Source organism: Lissotriton vulgaris, chromosome 7, assembly GCF_964263255.1.
Source record: "Lissotriton vulgaris chromosome 7, aLisVul1.2, whole genome shotgun sequence".
Classification (NCBI taxonomy): Eukaryota; Metazoa; Chordata; class Amphibia; order Caudata; family Salamandridae; genus Lissotriton; species Lissotriton vulgaris.
Window position 1 is genome coordinate 209406951 of NC_141695.1, and position 24973 is coordinate 209431923.

The following is a 24973-nucleotide window of genomic DNA, read 5'->3' on the forward strand; positions in this document are numbered from 1 at the left end:
GATTAGAGAGGTTCCTCCTGTATGGAGAGAGAAAGTTGTGGCTGTCCCTAATCAGGGTATTCTGGCAGTACCGGCTCACTTTCAGCGTGTTTGGGTGCATAATCCTTGGAAGAGAGCTGAAGTTTTGGCTCTTAAACAGACTTTACCAGACCCTCGTCAAAATCCTGCAGGTTATTATAAAGAGTTGTCCCAGACAGTTGATGCGTGTGTGATGAATTTAGCTGATATAGATATGTTGGTGGGGAATGTAGTCCCTCAACCTTTGTGGGCGAAGATCCGTCACGAGGATCATGCAGTAGAGTTAGGAGATACGTGGGTTAATGTTACTGCTGCAGATGGTCGTCAAGGTAGAGGGGCTAAACCTGAGCCTTTAATTACAGAACACCCTGGTAGGATTATTAATTTAATGAAGACTTTGATGCCTCCTATGCGAGTGAATTGGGATAAGTTAGCAGCATGTAAGCAGAAGATAGACGAAAGTGTGTCTGATTTCTTCACTAGGTTTGAAGAGACATTCATTGATCATAGGGGTCAAGATATGAGTACGGAAGGTGGTCAAAGGTTGTTTGTGGATGAGTTTGTCTATAGTTTACTCCCCGAGCTGTGTCAGAAGTTGAAGGACTCTGAGAGTTCATGGGCTCTTTCTTCTTTGGCCCAGATATTGGCTACTGCACAATATTACGAGAATAGAGATAAAGATGAGAAAGATAAAGCAGAGAAGAAGACTAAAGAATTAAAGACGAAGGTTCTTTTGCAACAGGCGTATCCGCCTCGCTTTAATCAGTGTGAGTTACAGCAACCTTCCCAGTTTCAGAGAGTGTTGCAGAAGCCCGAGTCTTTTCCGCAGCGAATTCCAGCAGGCCCTAATCAGTGCACTTATTGTAAAGAAGAGGGCCACTTCAAGCATAGTTGCCCGATTTTGTTACAACATGCGAGTGGTGAGTCTGGTGTGAGAGGTCGTGGTGTTCAGCAAGTACCTAGGGGTAGAGGACGTGGTGTGTTTCCCCGGAGTGGACGTTCCTTTCCCCCACAGAATTCTATGAATTGTTTTGATCAACAGAATGTTGCGTCTGGTCAGTCGGCTCAATATTATGCTGATGATTATTATGTTGAGAGTGAGAATGCTGATATGAATGATAGCTAGGACAGCCATAGACAAAGAGAGGGAGTAGTGTCAGTTCCAGTAGACCAGAGTGGACCTTATGTTGAAGTGATTACATCAGGTGTGTCAGAACCTTTTCTGTTGGATACCGGTGCGGCAAAGAGTTCTATCATGCACTCTAAACTCCCTGGCGCACCTTTGTCTGGCTTGACGAATGTTTCGGTAGGTTTTTCTGGCGCCCCAGTTCGTAACCCGGTTTCTTGTCCTTTGTCTCTTTCTTTTGGGCCTTGTGAATTGGAAGCGCCTCTGATTCTAACCACAGGTTGTGGTGAGAATCTGTTGGGTTTGGACTTGTTGAAGAGATTGAATGCGACATTGTATTGTTCTCCTTCTGGAGTGCATCTTACGTTGGGTGAGAAAGTGATTTCTCCGATGTATTTGTCTAAAGATCGACTTCCACTGGAATTGCCTTCTCTCCCTGATACTCTTTGGGCTATGGGTCCAAATGATGTTTGCCTTTTGCAGATTCCACCATACGTTGTTATCCTCAAGGCGAATGCTAATTTGCCTCGCATTCCACAATACCGAATATCAAGTGATGGTGAGAGAGCTCTTTTAGCGATTATCTATGATTTGGTTGAAAAAGATGTGATTGAAGAAACGAGAGGTAATGTGTGTAACAGTCCTGTTTTGCCTGTCCTTAAACGTACTGACTCTTCTCATCCACCTGTGTATCGGTTTGTGATCGACCTTCGTGAAGTGAATAAGATTGTTGTTCCGCAGTTTCCTGTTGTCCCGGACATTACTGCTTTATTGACTATGATTCCAGCTTCGGCTGCCTGGTTTTCTGTGATAGATCTGAAGAATGCTTTCTTTAGTATTCCTATTGCTGAAGAGAGTAGAGATATTTTTGGCTTCTCTTTAGGAGGCCGAAGCTTCCGGTTCAAGCGTGCTCCTCAAGGTTATTGTGAGAGTCCATCAATCTATAGTCAAGCTTTAAAGACTCAGCTTGATTCTTTTGTGTTGCCTTCTGGTGCGACTCATATGCAGTACGTGGATGATTTGTTGGTTGCTGCTGATGATGAAGAGCTTTGTAAAGAAGTAACGCTTTCATCGTTACGGCATTTGTCTGACCTTCATCATAAAGTGTCGCTTTCGAAGTTGCAATATTGTCGCCAAGAAGTGACCTACTTAGGTCATCTCTTGTCAAAGGAGAGAAGATGATTGACCCCAGAGCGCATACAAGCGATTGCGCAAATGACTGTACCATCTACACAGAGAGAAGTGCGCGCTTTTTTGGGTATCACTTCGTGTTGTAGACAGTGGATTCCGAATTTTTCCTTATTGGCGAAACCTCTGTTGGCACTTACTCTTAAGGATACTCCGAATCCTCTTCCTTGGTCTGATGAATGTTTTTCGGAATTGCGTGATGCGTTGTGTTCGGCTCCAGTGTTGGGTACCCCCGACTACAGTAAGCGTTTTACGCTATACGTGCACAAAAGAGAAGGATGTGCGTTGTCAGTCTTGACACAACAGTTTGGAGATAAGCAACGCCCATGTGTGTATTTCTCGGCTACGTTAAATCCGGTAGCTAAAGTATTGCTGAGTTGTTTGAGAGCTACAGCGGCAGCGGCAGCGGCTGTTTCTATCCGACAGTCTGCTGGTCTAGTATTGGATAATACGTTGATTGTGATGGTCCCTCATGCAGTGGATACCTTATTGAGTAAGACAAAGACTCAGCATTTGACTAGTGCACGTTTGTCAGGTTATGAGTTGACGAAGCGAAAACGTTGAATCCAGCTACGTTGTTACCGATTTCTGTAGAGACAGATGTTCAGGAACAGCATGATTTTCTTCTTCGGACAGAGAAAGAAACGAAGGGTAGAATTGATCTGAAAGATACTCCTCTTTCGAATTCTGATGGTACCTTATGGGTAGATGGTTCATGCTCTAAGCTCCCGAATGGCGATACGACTGCAGCGTATGCGGTTACGACTTTGCACACGATTGTTGAAGCTGCACGTATTCCACAGAATTCTTCTCAAGCAGCAGAGTTGATTGCACTGACAAGAGAGTGTGTGTTGTCGAAAGGAGAGTGACTGTGTATACCGATAGCCAATATGCGTTTGGTGTTGCTCATAGTTTTGGACGTTTGTGGAAGGAGAGAGGATTCCTCACTTCCCATGGTACGAAGATTCAGCATGGACAGTTGGTGAATGAACTTCTTGAGCCACTTACTTTGCCGACACAAGTTGGGATTGTGAAATGCAGTGCACATAAGAAGGTTACGGATGATGTTGGTCGTGGTGAAGTAGCGAGAGAAACAGCAAAAGATGTGACGAGTCGAATGTATGTTGCAGGCCCCGCTAGATGGATTTCGGAAAGAGGAATGTGTGAATATACAATAGAGAGTGTGAGATCGATTCAGGCTGAAGCTACTGAGAAAGAATTGAGTGTGTGGAGAGAGACTACGGGAATGTTGGATTGGACTGGTTGTTGGATTGAGTTGTCAGAATACCAGCAATGGTTGTTGCCTGATGCGTATGTGCTTCCAGTGGTAACGATGGCACATGGAATGGCTCACATCAGTGTGAAAGGGATATGTAAGTTGTTGGCTCCAGTATGGCAGAATGCTGGAATTCCTGAATGTGCTGAGAATCTGGTGAAAAATTGTATGGTTTGTTTGATGCACAATCCTGGTAAGGGAACCCCCAACTCCAGCAGGTCATTTTGCTCCTCCGACGTATCCGTTTGAGGTTCTACAGTTGGACTTTATTCATATGGAGAGATGCAACAACCTAAAGTACGTCCTTGTGGTTGTTTGTGCCTTTTCAAGATGGACAGAGGCTTACCCTCTAAAGGATAATACTGCCTTATCTACAGCCAAGGTTTTGTTAAAGGAGTTCTTCCCTAGATTTGGTTTGCCGAGAATGGTATGTAGTGACAACGGAAGTGAGTTTGTGGGTCAGATTATGAAGAAAGTGTGTGCAGGTTTGGGAATAAGGCAGAAATTTCATGCTGCAAGTCACCGCCAGTCAGCTGGTTTGGTCGAATGCTACAATGGCACCCTTAAGTTGAAGTTGACAAAGATACAAGCGAGCTCTGGCCTAGCATGGCCCGATGCTTTGCCGTTGGCACTTTTGTCAACGAGGACGACAGTGCATTCTTGTATGGGACTTAGTCCATATGAAGTTGTGTTTGGTCGCCCGGCGAATGTTTGGGGTGTGCCGCGGCCAAAGAAGTATAGTGAAATCGAGTACCCTATGTTGGTTGACTATTTACATGATTTGACTGCTAAAGTGCGTGTTCTTCACCAACAGGTGCATGATACCTTACCTTCAGCTTCTATGGATGCAGGTCACTCCATCCGACCTGACGATTGGCTACTGGTCCGGAACTTTCAAAGGACGAAGAACCTCGAGCCGAGGTGGATTGGCCCATTCCAAGTCCTTTTGGCGACTCGGACGGCCGTCAAAGTTTCCGGGAAGAAAAATTGGGTGCATGCCACCCACACCAAAAAGCTTCCACTTCCCTTGCCGTATGACCGATACATTGCTGATGGTGTTGCCGATTCAGAAAGCGAGAGAGTTGTGGAGTTTGTCCCTTTTAGTGATGCGCATTTGAAATGGACTCAGTCTGAACGTGAGGATGATGAAGTTTTGCAAGAAGCTGTGCCTCCACGGTTGAGACTCGACACTACAAATCCAGAGACATTGTTCCAGGATCAGACTGGGCCTGGCAAAGAACGCTATAATTTGCGAAGCACAAGGGACAAATAAAGATTACAAGTTTTTTTCTGCTTTTGGTGAACTATACTCTGTCAGACAAGAGACTTTTTTTTGTCTTTTCCTTTTCTGAACCACCATCCGGGTTCAGCTGTAGGGTAGCTGTATAAAGACTTAAGGTTGTGAGCTGTGTGGACGCAAGGTAAACGGTTCTGGTTTGTTCTAGGGCGTTCCCTAGACTTACAGACGTACACTTGAGCAAAGAAAAACAACTGCAGCGAACAGCACGGTTAGAGTCTTTTGTAATGGATAGAGTTGTTGAGAAAATTAATTTTAAGATGAGATTGTGTACATTGGTTCGTAACAAATGTTTTAATATATTGTGTTCTTTTGTGTTTTTAAGTATCACATTGGCTTGTGTGGGTTGGATTGTATATGCTACATCACTGTATCTGCACCCACTACTCAACCTATGCTTTCTTCTACTACTGTTTCTTTGCACCAATTCTATACCCTGCCTGAACATGAACAGACACGAAGATCAGAATTTGTTAACAACTCATTCATACAGCTGTTGCATCAGCATCAGTTGGTAGTCAATACTACAAATTGCTGGGTATGTGGTCTTATGCCTCATACGACAGATAGAGGTTTTGCCTTTTTCTTCCAATGGGTTTGTATGTGCTTTTCAGACAATGTTCATTTATGCAAATGAGGTATACCCTATGCGTTCCATGAGAGACAACCCGAGCAATAGTGCCTTGATAAAGGGAATAGTAGATATTATCAGAGATATCGATGCACACAATGCTATCCCTAAGGATGAAGCGCAGGCATATATTGGTTGGAATGTCACTGGGTATAGCACTAGTTTGACAGAGAAGAAGAGACGGAAAAGGTTTCCCCGATTTGGATCGTACCCCATTGAGGCCACTTTTGTTTACGTGGTAATGGTCGAAATCCGAGAGCTCAGTTAGGTGAGATTGTATGTGCTCAAACCTACATTTCTGCATCCCAGACTTCTCCTCCGTTTGTGCCAGCTAAAGGTACATATTTCATATGTTACGACAGAACCTATACATGGTTGCCACCTGATTTTTCAGGGACATGTTATGTGGCGTTTTTGCTTCCCCCTACATACACGGCTGCTATGGATTATCACAGAACAAGGTATTTTAAGGGTGTCTTCGACAGGAAGATACCGCAGCACAGGAAGTAGGAGATCTTTTCAAGGGTTTCCTACCCTTTTGGGGTGCTATGGCCAATAGTAGGCATATACGACAGCTTACGAGAGTGGTTGAGGCCACCACAAATGAAACTGCAGGTGCTCTCAGTAATATTACAGCGGAAGTTCAGGCTGATCGTGTTATGACATTGCAGAATCGTGTTGCGTTTGATGTTATACTAGCAGATAGAGGAGGGGTATGCAAATTGATCCAATCTAGTTGTTGTGTTTATATACCAGATAATGCCCTGACAGTGTACCAAGCCATTTCCAGATTGCATAAGGTTTCTGAGTCTATTCATGTAGACGAAGGAAACTGGTAGTTGATTGGATGGTTTTGGGGACTGTTGTCTAAATGGGGATGGAAAGTTCTGATTTTCCTTGGTATGGCTCTAGCTATTCTCTTCTCTTGTTGTCTTTGAATCCAGTGTGCTCCCACCGTTTGTGATCTTTGTGCTACTACGTGTGTGCGGAAACCTGTCTCAAGAGAAGTAGAAAGTAATAGGATGATGCTCCAGCAACACCTTGATGGTCTGTGTGTGTGTGTGTATAGGCATTTATATATCGCACTACTTACCCGGAGGGTCCCAAGGCGCTTCGACAGCTGCGAAACCCTTCCTGGCTTCCCTGAGAGATGGTCCCTTAATGGGTATCTCCAGGGTGAGACCAGGCATCCCCGGCGGTCTGGTGGGGCCGTTAGTGAAGATGAGGCAAGCTAATGCCCGGAGTTGCCGAGTGTGATCGCTGATCAGAGTGGGCACCGAGGCGAGAGAATTGTCGAGTCCGCTGACCCTGGTCCAGAAACCTGCCGCGCCGGGAATCGAACCCTGGTCCCGGGCCGTCCTCTGCTCTTGGGTCTGCCGCCTCTAACCAGTGAGCCACACTACTTCACTGGTCTGATGAAGATTGATATAGACCTAGATTCAGATTTACGTGAGTTTAGGTTATTGCCTACATAATGGCAAAAGGAGGGTCTGTGGTTCTGTGAAAACGGGCCTCGTTACGTAAGGTTATGGTTCCGTCACGATTTTGGTGATGTCGGACCGTAGTTAGCGAATGCGGCTAATGTGGAGTGAATTTGTCACTTTAGTTAGCGAGTTCACCATGTATTTGGAGATTTCTTCTCGAATATGGGTTACATTTTGTTTAAGCCTCCATTTTATCTTGCCATCATGCAGGCCGACGAATATGGTCGAACGAACGAAGCGGCCTGGCCTTCATGTATTGGTATGCATTAAGAGGGTCTTTCTTAACTCCGAGGTGAATTGCAAGGATATCATTCCTTCACCTGAAGCTGACCCTGCCGAGTCAATTTCCCTGGTTTGATCATTGTCTGAGATTGCCAATCATTGTTCAGGACATCGTTAACTTTTAGTCTCCTTACACATGTCTTATCTTGCTCACTATCAGACATTGTTTCCTTTTCTATGTTCTTTATTACATGCATTGTGCTTTTCAATTATGGGTTTGTCCTGCTTATGGAGATTGGATTTGGGACATTCCCAATGATTAACTTTGGGTTGGGATGTTGCAAACTGAGCTTTTTCGTCATGTGATACTTTGTTTGAGAATGTTTCTCATTGGTCAGATTTTTGCGCAGTGGGAGTATGTTGTAAATGTGAAAATTGTGTATAAAAGGAGATGTCTTGCTCTACGACTTTGAGCAGTCTCCTGAAATACTTCCATGCTGTATTTCGAGGATTACTGTTACTGGCTGAAGCTAATAAACTTGGTCTCTGACGCCACCCACATGTATTCTGTGTCTCTGTAAACCAAGACAGGTGAATCCGAAGACTTTGGGCGGGCCCCTGGCGCCGCTGGGTTTTAAAACCTGGTTCTTCACTGTCCCCAATTTTATTTGCCTGGGCGATTGAACCCCTAGTCGCAAAAATAAGGCAACACCACAAAGGCACTGGTTTATCCGTCTAGGCAGCTGATTATTTCATTATATGCCGATGATATTACTTTGTATATCAAAAAACCCCAAGAAAACCTCAACCTGGTGCTGCGGGAAATAACTACATTTGGGGCCATCTCTGGAATACAAATAAATTGGACTAAGTCTGCAATATTTCCCCTGACGGTCAAGACCATCCCACACCAACTTGACTACCCCCTGGTATGGAAGAGTGATAAATAAAAATACCTAGGTATACACATAACCAGGGACAAAGACTCACTAATGCGTGCAAACTATGGGTCCGCAATTGATAAGGGGACAGATTTTATAACCAAATGGGTGCGACTACCACTCTCGATGAAAGGGAGGATAACCCCTATTAAGATGGTACTATTACCAACATTTTTATATCTATTTATTAAAATACCATATTATCCTGGGAGGTTCTTTTTTAACACTCTTAAGGCCCAGCTCACACGACTCATATGGGGAGGGAAACAGGCACGGCTCAACCTTGCAACACTGATGTTGCCGTATCACCAGGGAGGGCTTGAAGTCCCTAATTTTGAATACTATTATCACTGTGCCCAGGCACACTTTGCTGTTTATTGGTTCCATCTACCTCCGTTTATGCCGCACCTGGTGGTGGAGGATGGCCACATGGCCCGACCTCTCCCGTGTGCTATTTGTTCACGGCAGTGAAGGAGCGCGAGCGAGATCCGTCCACTGTGGATTGTCCCAACACTGTGTGGCTACGAATTGCTAATTCAAAGCCCCAATGATGTACTCCCCTAGGATGACCTTGCTGTGCCACCCTCTGCTGCAGATCACATATGAGGTGATATGCCGCAGGTTGCTGGATAGTCTTCACAACAGCACTTGGGGGGATCTTTATATTGGTGGACAGTTTCGTACCAGGGAGCAATTTTTTGGTGCATATACGCCTACCACCATGGACCTGTTCATGTACATATGACTTAGACAAAGCGTTAAAGCTGTAACCCCGGCATTCCCTTCAGAGCTGATCACTCTAGCAGAGGCGTAGCTAGAGCTTGTGACGTCCGGGGCTATCCCTCAGATTGCGCCCCTGGGGAGGGGGGTGAGGGAGGGAGAGGTGCTGGGGAAAAAGGACCTGGAGACACCTAGTATCGACGTTAATAGTTACTTCGATCATGCAATTTACATACACGACACGGTCCATGGCTACACAGTTGAATACACAGGTGACCGGCAGTACACAGGAGAAAACACAGACTGCCACCTTGCAGGATTTCAGGAAGGGCCTAAAAACATGGTTATTCGATTAATGTCCCTCATCAGCAGCACCGCACCCACCCCCGAGCGCCTAGATGCTCTCACAGGTGATAAGTAGCGTGATGAGACCCAATCTGGAAAACGGTCCTCATCGCCTTTTTTTCTTTTTCCCCCCTCTCTATAGCAGTCATTTTGTTATTCTGTACTTGAGGTGCGCAAGTGGCAGGCACATTGCGCCGGTTTCGCAACAGATAATCTGACCCTACTACAATAACTCCCTTTGCTGAAATTTACAGAAACCTTTTGTTTGCAGTGGCGCAGCAAACACTGTCAATGAGTGGTGCAGATCTGGGACCAACAGTACGGTTAGCTTAGAAGGGCACTAGGTGCTTCAGTTTCTGATTATTTTCAACAGTTTTAACATCTTCATAGAGAGTTTTGTTGCTCAAATGGGTGCACTTGCCGATATTTATATGTTTCCCCTGTCTTCAATGCTTGATTTTGCTTGCGAGAAAGTGTCACTCATAGTCATTGAAATGTCACTCATAATTTCACTGGAATTATGAAAATGTCACACAGCAATCAAAAACCTTGGCAGCTATGGAGCCCACTAGTCTCCCTTATGAGTTATGCTGCCGATCCTCAGCCAGCAGCCGACTTGCTCAGGCATGGTCCAATAATACTCCCCCCCTCACCGCACCCGCCTACCTTGTTTGTGAAGGAGTGAGAGGAAGTTCAATTTGACAGAAAAGTTGTTTGGCCTCCGATTCACCTGGACGTCTTGCAGGACTGGGACAGAGGAGATACCAACACCCCCTCTATCGCTGGCAGCATTCCCTCATTGCCGTCAATATGCCGAGTCAAAGGCGTCAGACCGGCCCCACTCCTACCGTGCACGAGGGGCAGGGCGCAAGAAGAGGCAGCAATGCATGCTGCCTGGCAGTGTGCGAGAGGTTGCATTTCATCTCGGTGAACCATTCGCGACTCGCGCACGCACCACACTACCGCCGCTATACAAGGTGGTGGTGCGTGCAGCGTGCATATGTATGCGTGCATGCGTGAGGCAGCAGTTGCAAGCAAGTGAGCTTGCTTGCACTACAAACGGGTCCGCTCGGCGCGTGCACGGCACAGGTGGCCCGTTGCGGTCACGGCCTTTACAATTTATTTGGGGACTGTGAGTGACCCCAAATAAATTATAAAAGCTGCGGCCGCAACGGGCCACCAGTGACGCGCGGCCGCCGCCCCCAAAAAAATGCCGCCTGGGGTAGTCCGCCCCTCCCGCACCCCCCTAGCTACGCGGGTGCACTCTAGCACTTCTACATGCATTATTGCAAGTAGACACACCTAAGCACGTCACTTCCCTGTTGTACAAGCAAATACAAACCGCGCCATCCTCCCAGGCCCCACGGGCTCAGATGGAATGGGATAAAGACCTAGAGTCTCCTGATGGATGAGCAATGGGAACTCAGTTGCACGCAGACAGAGGCAGTCACAGCTAGCAGTAGTTTACGACTTATCCATTTAAAATTTTTACCTAGATTATACCATACCCTAGCTAAACTACACAAGTTACACCTGCGGGAGAATGACAAATGTGCATGATGCGGGAGGGAAAGGGCGGATTTTCTTCTTTTGGCATGGCATTGCCCACTAATGATGGAATATTGGGTACAGGTTATTACAGGCATGCCGACCATGATAGGAGTGCAGATACCGCTGACCCCACTAGTGGCCCTCCTGGGCCTTACTCAAGATATAAGCACAGTTCACAAAAAATATCTCGCTATGAGACTGTTTCTTGCAAAGCGACGCATAGCCTGTAGTTGGGGAAGGGGCCGTGTTCCTAAGTTCAAGGACTGGATACATGATTTACCCACTCGGCACGAACATTTGCACTGCTAAGCTGAGCTCTTACCTCTGAAATTGCGACAAAAAGATATATGGGGACCACTGAATGCATACCTTCTAGCACAGGGGTCAGACATGCCGGGAGGGGGAGGAGGAGGCAGTTTGGGCGGAGCAGGAGAACGTGGTATGCTCACTTGTCCCTTTGGATGGGGAGGATTCACTGGCACCCTGAAGACTGGAAGGGATGAATGGGAGTAGGAAATGTGTTGTGAGTGACTAGAGCTATCTAGTAACATATGAATGAGAAGATAACCCTATATATTCAAGAGCTGTATGAACAGACTTACCAACCTGAGGACATTAAGGACTCTGATTTCTGGAAATATGTGCTGCCGTACCCTATAATACACTGTTGTACCGCTAAAAATGTAGGGCTGGAAAGGACTTTGTTTTAGGGATTGGATGGGGGGTTGTTTCTAATTCTTGAGACTTGCTGAGGAAGGATTAGATTATGTGGACGCCCAAAAGCTGTATCTGATTGGGGTGAAATCCTTCTTCAATGTAATGTGCAAGCATTCAATAAAGGTTTTTGAAAATTTTTAAAAATGATATGTTCCTTCCTGTGCACTCTTTGTTTTCTTTCCCTCACTTCATGTATCAGCACATCTCCCCTTCTCTGATGCAGTGCTGCATGTTTTGAACAGCACGATGCTATCAATGCTTGTAAACACCATGGGAATGGAAACCCAGTGTAGCAGTTTGCTCTCTTTATGCAAATGTTTATATTTGTCCTTTATTGCATAGCTTAAAACACATGTGTTTCTAAACCTGCCGCACAAAACTAGGCCTAACTAAATATACATATACCTGACCAAAACCCCCCACCCCCACCCCTAAACAGTTCCCCGCCAACAACATAAACATCAGTACCAATTACCCAAACGCCTGCCTCAACTGTTTAAACACCTGCCATATGTACACTCCCTCCCCCTCTGCCAGGAAAACTCATTCCTCCTATCCTACCCCCTTTTAACTAGGAAAAAGCGCCACTCGAAAGCCCGATACGGCTTTCGACCCCCCCCTAGAGCCCCTGCACCTTTGGATACCTGTGCACCCCCACAGCCCGATCTACTGCCTCCTTCAGCTGCACAATATAGAGCTCCATCCCATATCTCGATAAATGCACTCCATCTTCCATGAAAAAGTACACCGCCCCATACCTCAGCTCCGGGTGCTCCATTCTACCCAATCCTTCCTTCTCACAAAAGGCCCGCATCTCCCTGTTAATTTTCCTCCGGGTCTTATCAATAGCCCCTGGTCTCTCCGCCCCTCTCCAGCACCTCCTGGGGATGAATTCAGACCAAATGACATAACACCCAGCCCACTGTCTCCTGATCTCCAGTAAATCCCTCTTCATTTGTTTCACCAGTGCCAGTCCCTTACACTGCACCAAATCATTTTCACCCAAGTGGATGACTACCACATCCGGACAGACCCCCCCCGCACAACATTGGTCAAAACCGGCACCAACTCGTGCCAACGCATGCCCCCTTTTCCCCTCCAATGACACCTAAACAACTGCTCATCCAATTCCAAATTGAGGTTCCTGTGTTTCTCCCATTCGGCCCTCTCCGCTCTCTTTACAAAGGAATGGCCCACCACGTATATGCTCATCGCTGCCGCAGTAGGCCCCGCCACCGCACCTGCAAAGATACATATGTAAGCAGCGAGCCCAAACTTCAAGTCTACTCCACACCTAACCCCCGCATCCTGACATATGTCTTATAGCAGTCTGATTTCCAGCGTCCCAGCTTCTTAATCTCCTCCTTCCCCCAACCCTTACGCGCCGCCTCCGTCGCCACCCCCGATGCGTAAGGAATGTGTCCCGAATTCCTTCGGGTCCTCACCCATAGACCTAGGGCGTGCCGCAGGACCCACAGCAACTGAGCAGCTGTCACCCGACCAACCTCTCTCCTGCCAAAGACCTCCGCACCATCTGCACCCGTCCGGCCGCCAGCCTTCTCCCCCATTCCGCCGGACACACCGCCTCCGATCCCCCGGGACCCAACACCACCCAAGTACCCTCCCCACACTGATCTGTCTTGGACCGCCGCAGCCGCACCGCAACCTCCCGGCCGCGCAACTCCACCTCCCCCCAGGTCAAACCCAGACGTCCTTTCAACTCCACCAACTCCGACACCCGGAAGGCTCCAAAAAACATCCATGACATCAGCGTGGAAAACAACACCATCTCCGTCTGGTCCCTGCACTCTACTGGTAAACGGCACACCAAACCCTCCAACATCGTCTCCGTAATTGGCCGTCTCTGCCGTACCCATGCCCCCTTCTCCCTCTCCCAACCCTCCAGAAGACGCCCCCCAATTCTCCCACCGACGGTGCATAACCCCACCAGAGCTTGCCCATGATGGCCAGCCCTGCCAGTTTTCCTGCAATCGTCACTCTCGCCAGTCCTTTGTCCATCAAACCCAGCATGAACCGCACCACCTGCTCCTCCCGACGCCACTTGCCGCGCTGCCTTACCGCTCCAAACCGTAGAAACTCCAGCCAGGCCTGCTCATAACTCCTCCGCGTGGACGCTGCCAGGGACGACTTCACCAACTGAACGACCGCACTCTCCCACCAACCACAGCTCCTCCGGCACCTGTGTCTTGACCTCCGCTGCCTCCGTGGCTAGCCCATGGAACCTCTGCCACTGTGAACGAGACAAAGCATCCGCAATGTCATTGTCCACCCCCGGCACATGTTGAGCCTGGAACAAAATATCGTGCTCCAGACACCTCAAGACGAAAAACACGCATCAACTTCAGCACTTGGGGCTCCCTTGCGGACTGCCGGTTCACCACCTGCACCACACTGTCACAGCCACCACCAATGGGAACAGCTCCAGGAATGCAATGCTCCTACCCCCTGCCTGCCACTGCTCCGGCCATTGCTCAGCGCACCATCTGCCTGCCCAGTAAAGGCCAAAACCTCCGACTCCTGCCGCGTCCGATGACATTGTCACTTCCCACTCCCAGTCCTCCGGGGGCGCCATGGGCACTCCATTGAAACGCCCCAGAAAAGCCAGCCACATGCTCAGGTCCTCTCTCAAGCCCGCCGATAGGCGTACATGATGATGCGGCAGCGTCAACCCGGACAAGGCCAACCCCAGTCGACGACAAAAAGTCCGCCCAGCTCGCACCACGCGGCACGCAAAGTTCAAATGACCCAGCAACACCTGCACCTCACGCACCGTCACCTTTCGCCTGGCCAAGATTCCCTTCACCAGGTCCATCATCACCACTCGCTTTTCCTCCGGTAGGCGTGCTTCCATGGTCGCTGAGTCGAGCTCTATCCCAAGGAACGACAGCACCGTGCTAGGACCTTGAGTCTTCTCTGGCGCCAAAGGAACAGCAAGGTAACCCGTCAGGTCCGTAAAACTGTCCAGTCGCTGCTGGCAGTCCGTCGAACCAGGCCGTCCCACCAGGAAGAAGTCGTCCAGGTAATGCGTCATCGCCTCAGAGCCTGTGCGCCAGGAAAAAAAAACCACTGCGAGAAGGAGCTGAATCTCTCAAACAAAGCACACGAGACGGCGCACCCCATGGGAAGCGCTCTATCGACGAAAATGAAGCCGTCAAACTGGATCCCCAGCAACTGATGATCCGCCGGATGTACCGGCAGCAACCAATTTTACATCGCATTTTGCCATGAGCGCCCTCCGACCTGCCGTCGTTACCAACCTCCTCGCGACGTCCACGGACGAGTGCGACACCGACGCCAACTCTGCTGAGATAAAGTCGTTCACCGACATGCCCTCCGGCCATGAGAGATGCTGAATCAGCTGAAACTGACCCGGCTCCTTTTTCGGGACCACCCCAATTGGTAAAATGATCAAATCCGGCAACGGCGCCTCCTCAAAAGGCCCCACCATCCTCCCTTCCTTCACCTCCTTGAAAAGCTTCTCCTGGACGATACCTCTGTGCGCGTTCAAGGACTTCAGGTTCTCTGCCCACCGAGCGATCCGCGGACCCTCGTAGCCCAACCGGAAACCCTCCCTGAAACCCTGACGCAGCACGGCTGCATCGTCCGCCCGCGGTTAAGCCGCCAAAAGAGGTTCAAGTCGGTCCAGCCTAACCGGTGTACGAGCCTTTTCCCAAGGTACTCCCCCCCCCTGCCGGCCCCTCTCCCACCACTGGGCACGGCTGCCGGTTGCTGACCCTTTGCAGGGCCCCCCAAGCCCCCAGCAGCGCACCACCGGGTGACGCCTCCCGCACTTGGAGCATTCATGCCGGAAATGGCACGCCTGCCGGAAACGGCACGCCTGCCGGAGACAGGAACCTCTGTTGAAGTCCCAGCAGGCCCGACTCTGTGAGTACTCCCGGCGTCCCTCGCCCCCACCCCCCCACGGGTGGGGCGGGCTGAAAAGGGGGGCGGCGCCAGCGGCAAGCCACTGGTCATGTAGATGTTGCGGCCAAATTTTGCCCCAATCATCGTCTGCTGCTACAAGTCCAACTCTCCCCACTTCGCCTTCGGGTCTGATGCCATGCACGCCCGAAACTCTTCGTCGTAATGTGACCAAGCATTACCTCCGTACGTCACTTGCGCCCGCCGCACCACGTCCATATATTTGAACAGTGCGACCGCCCTGTCGGGGTACTTTTCGCAGTACACACTGGCATATATCAGGAAAGCCCCCGACCAATTCTCAATGGTAACCGGCACCTTAGGTCGCCTGGCTAACTCCTGCTCCTCCTCCTTCGACCCCTCTTTGGCCATCAATTCCCTATGGAGCAACTTCAAAATCTCCACATACTCCCCTTTCCAGATCTTCTCTTTAGTTGCCAGTGACAAATGCGCCCCCAGTGGCTTCGCTACCCCCATGTAAGGCGGCTTCCTGACCGGCACCTCACAGCTCTCCTTCGCCCCGACACTGGACGTCGCCGACCCTCCGGACTGCGCCGCCTCTCCCGTCCCCGTGCTCACCGACGCTGCGTCACCTGCAGCCTCCGTACCCACCCCGGCATCCATCACATACCTGCCCTTCACCAATCTCACCTTATACCCACCCCCAGCATCCGTCCCCACCGACACTTGGCCTCCACCATCCGCACCCCCAGCCGCCTGGCCTCCTTGAGGCCCGCCCAAGCCACTCCCCAACCGTGCACCAGTCTTACCTGGCGTCAAGGCTGGCGTCCTCACCGGATCCTGCCGCCTAACCAGTTCCGCTGGGGGGGCCGTCACTCGCGGCACCGTCTGCCGGGGGCGTACCTGTAAAACACTGCCAACAACATTACTCGCCTCCCCCTCCCCCTCCCGCAGCTCCCCCTCCTCCTCTGACTCCATCTCTCCACCTCCATCTCCATATGCCACAACCCCTCCTGTGAGTACCCTGCTCAAACCCACCTTGTCCCTGCACGCCGTCATCAGTGTCTCCAAATCCACACTCCCCTTCCTCCTACGCTCCGCTTGGTAATCTGAGTAGCCTAGCAACTCGTTACTCCATCCCTGTCCCCCGGCGGCTGGCTCGACCCATCGGGAGGGGGGCGTTGGAGACCTATGGCCCTGCCATCTGCTGTCAGCACGTACATGGTCCCTCGTTGGAGCGCGACCGCCCGTACCAGGCAGAGCCAGACCATCCTCTTGGCGGGTTGGAGCCGCATGCTGCTCACCCGAGCCCCTTGCCAACTGCTCCTGCCAAGAAAAAAGCGGGGAAGTCCAGCATGCCGAGGCAAAATCACCCCCTTCGCCCCCCCAAACTCCTGGCGCATCTCTCCCCCATGCTGCCGAATGCCTTCCCTGCCGCGCCGGTCGCCCCCCCACCCCTCCTCCCCCCACCCCCAGCCCCCCGCATCTCCCAGGCCGCCCCAAGCGCCTACACCCGAACCCCCACAAGCCCGCACCCCGCGACCCACCCCCGCTACCCCCCCTCCCCGTGACCCCACTCACCGAAACACCCCCTCCCTTCCCCCAACCCCCGTCTGCCCCAACCCCCGTGGCATCTCCTCCCCCCTGCCCCACCCCCACCCACTCCCGCCAGACCCCCTCCCTGCCTCGCACCCCTCCTCACTCCCCGCGGCGACACCGGCCTACTAGGCCCCACCATGACCTCCTCCGACGATGACCCCCAGTCCAGCCCACTCTCACCCTCCCCCCCCTGCCCCCTCCCCCTCCTCCGATTCTTTAATCAGCAGCGGCGAACCCCCTACTCCTCCCCCCTGCCCCCCTGCTCCACCCCCCCATTCGTGCCTGAGCCGCCCCCCCTCCACTCTCCACCTCCTGGCATATAGGTCCTCCCGTGGCATCCCCTCCCCCCCCGGGAACCCCCCTTCCTGCTCACCTTGTACTTGGCCCCTGTCCCCCCCGCCAGCCCCCCAGCCTGGCACTCCTTCTCGACTTCTGGGCACCCCCCCAACCCTCTTGTCCTTTGCAGGCCCCTTCCCCCTCAATGCACCTCCCGCCGGCCTCCCGCTCGCCTCCCCGACTCCGCCCGCCCCCCCATTCCCCCCGCTCCCTCCACAAACTGAAGCAGCGCCTTCCTCCGGCCGCCGCGCTTCTTTCCCGATCCCCCTCCCCGCCTCGGCGCCCCAGCCGCCCGCTAGCCACCACCGTACGCCACTCCTCCCATCGCCCCCGCCCCCTCCTCCCTCCTCGCGCGAGAACAAGGTGACTCGCAGGCCACTACCGCCGCCGCGGCGCCATCTGCAGCGCGCCGAAGTGGCCTTACCCGCACGTCGCCACGCAGCAAATCCGTCCTGCCTGCTTCCCCCAAGAGGCGTAGAGCCTCGCGCACACGGGGATCCGCCATCGCCTCCGCTGCCATGCAACCAGGTAAAGCCTCTCCCGCCGTCCGCACTGCCTCCTCTAAGTCCTCCGCTCCACCACACGACCCTGCGCACACAAGTCCTGGAAGCCCACGACGCACGCTACTATCGCCCTAAAACCAATGCTACCCCCAAAAAGCCACAGTAACCTGCTAAATTACAACCACGACTAAAACACTACACAACGATGAATCTGCCCCCGGCTGCTGGGTCACTGTCCCACGAAATGGTGCACAGTGACCCAAAATGGCCGTTCTTAAAGACCCTAGCCCAAAAGGAGCTCAAAGCAGCCCAATTCCCCCCGACTAGCCCAACCAGCCCAAACTCACTTCCTGTCCCCTGGCTAATCCTTGCCCCCACCCTTCCTCCCGGGGCCCCAAAATCCCCGGGGGGGGCGAGCCTCCCTCCCGTCGGCCACCCCCGCAAAGCCCCATTTGCATTTTAAGGCAATTGTCATACAATTGTGACATTAAGCGATGCAGACCATAGACTTTAAGCAGGTTTCCTAAAAAGACAGTTGCCTGGATCCGAGAATCTATTGCGGAAAGGGTCGGCATTTCTGAGAGCTTGTGTTTCGAAAGGGGGGCGGGCAAGCTCGCTATGTTTACACCCAGATACTCCTAAAACATGGCTTGAAAATATATGCAAAAAGGAGGAACTCGTTGATATTCAGCATGTCTTTTGCAGTCAGATTTGTTCAGTCAAGGTTGCATATTATGAAATAGATGTCATTGCACAAACACCATAAACAACTGTACTCATGATCTAAATGATAATCGCAGCTCCTAATAGGTGTCTAAAGGCTAAAATCAATTTAGCTTATGGGCAGTCAGCTGTTGGGAGCATTTTGAGCAAATGAAATGTTAGTAACACTGATTAGTGTTAACATCATATACATAGCACAATGTGACCGGCAGGAGATTGAACCATCCGGTGAAGTATGGAGGAATTGAGCCGATTAGGGACATCCGGGTCATTCACGACCACCTCTCAGCCTTCCATACAAATGGTGAGTCACTCAGACAGTAGAGAATACAAACCAAAATTATTTTATCAGTATAGACTCGAGCGGATTCCGGTCCGACCAGCCTCCTGAGATAGCTGCAGAGGGACTGACCCCCGTCCACAAGGTAAAGTTAGATATACATTTCCAACACCCCTAAGACCCGCCCAGACTGGAATTTTCCAGCCTGGAATTTTCCAGCCTGGGCACTGATGAACAAAAGAGGTACAGAGGGACAAGCTATCATCCTGAGACCGGGTACACACTATCTTAACTTCAAGGTTACTCAGCCTGTGCCCGTCTCTCTGAGATTCGGAGCGGGGCTACCTACAAGGAAAGGCATGCAAAAACAGAAGGATCTATTCATTAGTACAGCGAAGCTCAACCTTAAATAATAAAGAGAAAAAATCAAGGTTACTTTCTGCTGATGCAGACACTATGGGACTGAAGCTTCATTTCGATCATGGCACAAAATGGCGGCTGAAAACAAAATGTTGCCGTAAATGCTAACTTACCTCGCACAATGCTAGAAGGAGCCGGCTAGACATACCTTTCAGTCCAACATGTATCTTGCAAGCATGCACATCTGCATTTTTATTTCCATGCCTCTTTTGGGCAGAATAATGATGGGGTTTGTCCTGGCCAGTGCTGGCCCTAAGCTCTAGCCAGCGTGAGGTGCCAAAACCAAGTCAACTGGGAAATGCAGATTTGCGGTGCAGCTCCCAGAGACACTATAGCTGTGGTGAGGCTCATGATGAGAGTGACTGCAGTGACGGATTCTGCTGTGTGCACATTATATTCCACAAACCTATCCGAGAGATGAATCCAGGGGCCCTGGAGCAAATCTTAATGATTTTTTTTCCTGCTGCCACTCTGTCTACTTTACCAAAGGAGAGCTTCTCCATTGTTTTGAATTTCTGATGTTCTTGCCTAGCGCCCTAACCTATACATTTTCATCTAAAAGCTGCATTACATTATGCGTAAATATAGGTCATCAATGGAATTCTTTTTTCACAGATGCAAATTGGATTAAAACTACTTTGAAAAACGAAAATTAGTTTTAGTTCAAATTTATGGAAAATTATAAGCACAAATTCTCTGTGCATGACCTTATTCTACTTGAGGCTCTGGTTCGATAACGAGTTTTTAATGAATATGTAGCGAAAAGGTATAAAGCTCCATGGACAAATGTCACTGCAATTATATTCCTATTGAACAGAAACGTTTTAGGATAAAAGTAGTAGTTTCATTGCATTTTTAAAATACATGAACCACTTCAAATACTTTTGTGTGCTTTTCATTCGTTGTACGTCATATGGTCAAGTGGCTACATTTTTGTATTTTGTTTCGACTACCCCCACTGCAGCGCATTGTGGAGAGTGTGCCTTTGACCATCTATTATGTGATAACTGGCCCCTTCTTCTCCAAAACAATTTGGGCACTGGATGGTTACGGGTCTGTACAGCGGGGCACAGTAGACGGAACAAGCACAAGTCGCGAAAAAGGCTTCTCGAGCTAGAGGGAAGTCTACTCCGCTCATCCCCCAGTGAAGCTGAATAAGCAACATATCCAAGTTATAGGTACTACAGACCCATAATCATCCAGGGCCTCATTTATGAAAAGTGACGCATCGCTGCGTGAAAACAGCGATGCGTCACTTTTCACTGCGCACTCCTTGCGACACCAATGATGCGTCATATTTAATGTATGACGCATCATATCGCAAGGACTTACAGATACGTCAGTATTTCTGACGCATCTGTAAGCGCAAAAGTGACGCATTGCTGGAGTGTGTCACAAAAGTGACGCAACTCCAGCAATGCGTCCTTTCACATGGGGAAAGCCCCATGTGAAAGGGCTTGCGTCAGTCTTACGCCTGCTGTTAGGCAGGCGCAAGATTTTGACGCAACCGCATCCTAAAAGTGACGCAGTGAAATCTCATAGATTTCACTGCGTCACTATTACGAGGCTTTTTGCGGGGGAACGCCCCCTTTGCATACATTATACCTGACGCAGGTATAATGTGGCGCAGGGGTTTAAAAAGTGACGCATCAACCTAGATGCGTCACTTTTTAAATATGGCGCAACAAGGCGCATGTTTTACGCTGCCGATGCGTCACAAAAAGTGACGCATCCGCAGCGCAAAACTGACGCAAGGCCTCATAAATGAGGCCCCCAGTGTCCAAATAGGCTCACCGAGAAGAAGGGCAAGTGCACGGCTTACCTACGCACATCACAGATGAGTTAAGTGCCTCCTATTCATCTTGAAGAAAGCCCTTTGACCCACCTAGGCACCAAAGGGACTGTAATATGTCGACCACTCAGGTTCTTACATTCGGTGCTATAGAACAGTAGCCCTTTTATTCACGCACTGCCTTTCTTTTTAACCTTCCCCCATCTCCAACAGAATAAAACCAAGTTTGAGAGATGGAGGTAATTTTAAACTCACTCCACTTTCACTTTCACCATCTCTAAATCACCACTGTAAACACCAGTTGGTCTCCCGCTAATTCGATGAAACCATAATTAAGACCCTATGATGATGCTTTTCATGTAACTACTGAAGCGGAAAACATCTACAGTTTAAGAATTATAAGAATAGCAGATTATTTGTTTGCTTAGAAAGGGAGTCAGTGATCTTCCACAGCCAATCGAGTGACACTTCGAGTGATGCTTTTTTTTGTGCAGATTTATATAGCTGAAATTTGACCCAAACTTGGGTATTGGATCGCTTTACATGAGCACCAGTTACGAACCCAAGGACACATTCATTTTCTGATAGGCAAGGGGGGATTAAGTGATTTGTCTAGTATCACAAGATGCCGAGCCAACGCTGAGGCTCAAACCTGGGGCCTTATTTATGAAGGCCTTGCGCCACCGGTGCGTCACTTTTAACATGGGAAAAAGTGACGCACCGGTGGCGCAAGGCCTTCATAAATAAGGCCCCTGGTTCTCCAGCTCCAAAGTCAGCAGCTACGGCCGTGAGACCCATGCATTGTCAAAAATATAAAGCATTTACAATACAACAAGTCTCGTATTAGCAAGACTTTGAGATATTGGCATTGTGCATGATAATACCTTTTATTTGTGTTTTGAAAACCTGCATGCGGTGCCTTAACACTCATTTTGTACTAATAGCTGTTAACTTCAATAGTTCTTGCGTTTCCAAAAGATAACAACTATAAGTACAAAGTGAGTGTTAAGGCACCTCGTGCAGGTTTTCAAAACACATTAATAAAAGGCAAACTCTCACAAATGCTAGACCTATTGCATTGCAAATGCTTGTTTCCAATAGGGTAACTCTCCTCATCTACAGCACACACAGGCGGTTTAGCACATGGATCCGTCTTCCTCCCGAGTTAAAAAATATAAGGCTACTCCAGGATCAAGGCAACTTTTTCAGCCATAAACACTTCACCAACACACTTCCTACCCACAAACTTTAACCCAGCTTGTGTTACCCCAATCATCTGAATCTTATGACTGAAATAACTGCCTGGTATTATGTCAGTATTCTCCAACATTCTACCCATCCACAATTGTTCAAACAATGTTTTACCCAATATGGTGTACCACACACAGGAGTCCGCCATAACTTCAACCTGTACTCCATCAATGCTCAATAAACAACTGTGCAACGGTATGCACTTCCTTTGGCATCCCTCCCTCTGGATGCTCAACACAACTCCCTGCATGACATACTCATCCTTCGAGCACCCCTCTGCAACAAAATTAACTTCCCTCCCCCTGTTTTACACACACAAGTGAAATTTATTTTTTCTTACACGTACTGCACACCTTGCCAATTGCCGGACACAGTTACATTCAGCTGTATGAAGCCACACAAAACCACACTGCATGGCTTTGAGTGGCCTTATAAATCATGAGTAAGGCAACATATTCCATGGGTGTTGCCATGGGTTTTGCCACTGAGCACCCAGGGAATTTGATGCTGCCTCAGATTTACAAAGTGATATAAACCTGGGGAAGCATCATATTCATATGTCTTCTGAAGTGAGGTATAGCGAGGAGAAACATTTTAATTTCTACTAGTTTTTCCTTTTTACACATGTGCTACATTCTGCAGCACAGATAGAAAGCAGAAAAAGCCTTGTATTCATGCAGGAAAGTGCCTCTTTCTGCACAAAAACAATCCTGCCTGCAACAGAGAAACCCTTGCACCACGTTGGCACTAGGCTGCAAAAACTGTGCCGGCGCATGCAGAAAGGACAGGAATGCACCGCATTTCTTAAATGTGGTGCATTTCTGGCCTTTTCAAAGCCCTGCCCTACTCTAAAATGCCATAAATGATGCCCTAAGCTTCTGCAGAATCAAAGAAATGAAACAGGTGGAATGGGGTGAAAGGTTTGGTGACAGGCAGGCCTATGTTTCAGGGCAATGAAGATTACCAGTATGTAATAGGTTCATTATTTTTAGGGTAAAAAGTCATCTGTTTGAGTAGTGTGGGAAGGTATTTCTGCAGCTCATTTGCAGAGGTACATCTGTTTTCTATTACTGAGTAAGTGAGATACAACTTGCATTTACATTTGACAGCAGGCGGGCTCAGGCTGTGGAGGTGTTGTCTTTCAACACAACTTTGTAGATTTTGTGCAAAGCTCCTCATTGCTTACACATTATCAATGATGCATTATGTTTGCTTTAGGATAGAGTTTATTTTTCAGTAGCCTAGCAAGGAGGCCATTGTTTCTGGTGTAGGCAAGGTAGGTGGGCCATTTAATTGCTGCTGGTTTCGTAAAATGCAGTTGTGATACAGGCTCATGGGGTCCCGGTGACACTGGACCTGCTGCACCAATGGTAGATACAACCCTGCATTGCTTAGAAGGGGGTTAGAAGTTGTCAGGTTGGTTGATGTGTGTCAGAACTCATCATAGGCAGCATACTGTTTCAGTTGTAAAGTGCTTGAGAAAGGCACGACCGAGTATGTATCTGACACCTGCTTCAGTATTTTGCACCAGGCGCTAAATGGATTACATTTAGTGGCATTTGATTTCGCCTAAACTTGGGAAGAATGGCACTCTATGGTGTGTGAGACAAACCACCTGCTTTAGTGTGATGCTTATTACACAATCCCAAAGTGTCCCATTTACTAGTGACTGAATCTTTTTTGCAGAAGCCTGGTGGAATGCATGTTATTGTAGTGGCTCATAATTTCTATTCAGTAAATAAGAGGAGTTCTAATTGCTGGTAGAACTGTGAAAGTACACAGAAAGTGGCCAAATGCATGTATAAAAGCCACAGCCCCTGGTGTCTTCTTTCTAACTGTATGGTCTTTTATGTCTTACAGACACGAGATGCCAATAACAGCGGGGACGCTACTCAGGCTCGCAAGAACTCCCGCACAGCGCTGACGCTCAACAATGTTGGTCTAGGAATCGGAATCCTCTTTACACTCGCCTGGGTGGCATATGTTATATACTTTAAAATCACCTTCGGACAGACCATCAACAACCAGCATAATGGCTGATACAGAGCACAGAACATTGAGGGTCTCATTTACGAGAGGACTGCGGCACTGGAGCTTCACTGTTTTCAGGCTCCTGTGGTGCAGGCTTCTTAGTCATATCTATGAGGCTACGCAAAGCCACTTTACATTACTTTTTTTATGGCCTTGTAGATATGGATTGGGTGAAGCAGCGCAATTCGCTGATTTGCCATACTCAGTGTCAAAGATGCGTTCCATGGTGGTTGCGGTGGGCATTCCCACGCATCCCCCATAGATTTTGACACATTCCCAGATTTACAAGGATTTGTAAACCTGGAATGCTTCAAAAGCCTATGCCTCCCTAAGTTTTATTATGTATTGGCAGTAATTGCATAATGATTTTTTCTTAATAAAATTATGACATCTATCCCCATTGCATTTCCAAATGCGAGCTATGGAGTCTCTCTTGGTACATCGAATAGCATAGCCCATGTATGGTAGGACGCTGAGGTACATATGAAATCACCATCCAAAAGCCTATGTTGAATGTGGAGTATTATATTTATATTTGTTTATTAGCGTAACCCTGCAAGAATTGATGTACATAGTTACAGACAATAGCTTCAGTGAAGGAAAGGTGCTTGGTTACATT

General features: G+C 49.0%; 1 protein-coding gene across 1 annotated transcript in view; it reads left to right on the forward strand.

Moving 5' to 3' along the window:
* Window positions 1-24478, forward strand: part of LOC147701214 (synapse differentiation-inducing gene protein 1-like) — a 54718-nt gene extending 30240 nt beyond the window's left edge. The window contains exon 2 of the mRNA XM_086928599.1: window positions 24184-24478. Within this exon, the coding sequence (XP_086784725.1) occupies window positions 24184-24363 (180 nt within the window). The 3' untranslated portion in view covers window positions 24364-24478. The remainder of the gene's footprint in view (window positions 1-24183) is intronic.
* The last annotated feature ends 495 nt before the right edge of the window (window positions 24479-24973 follow it).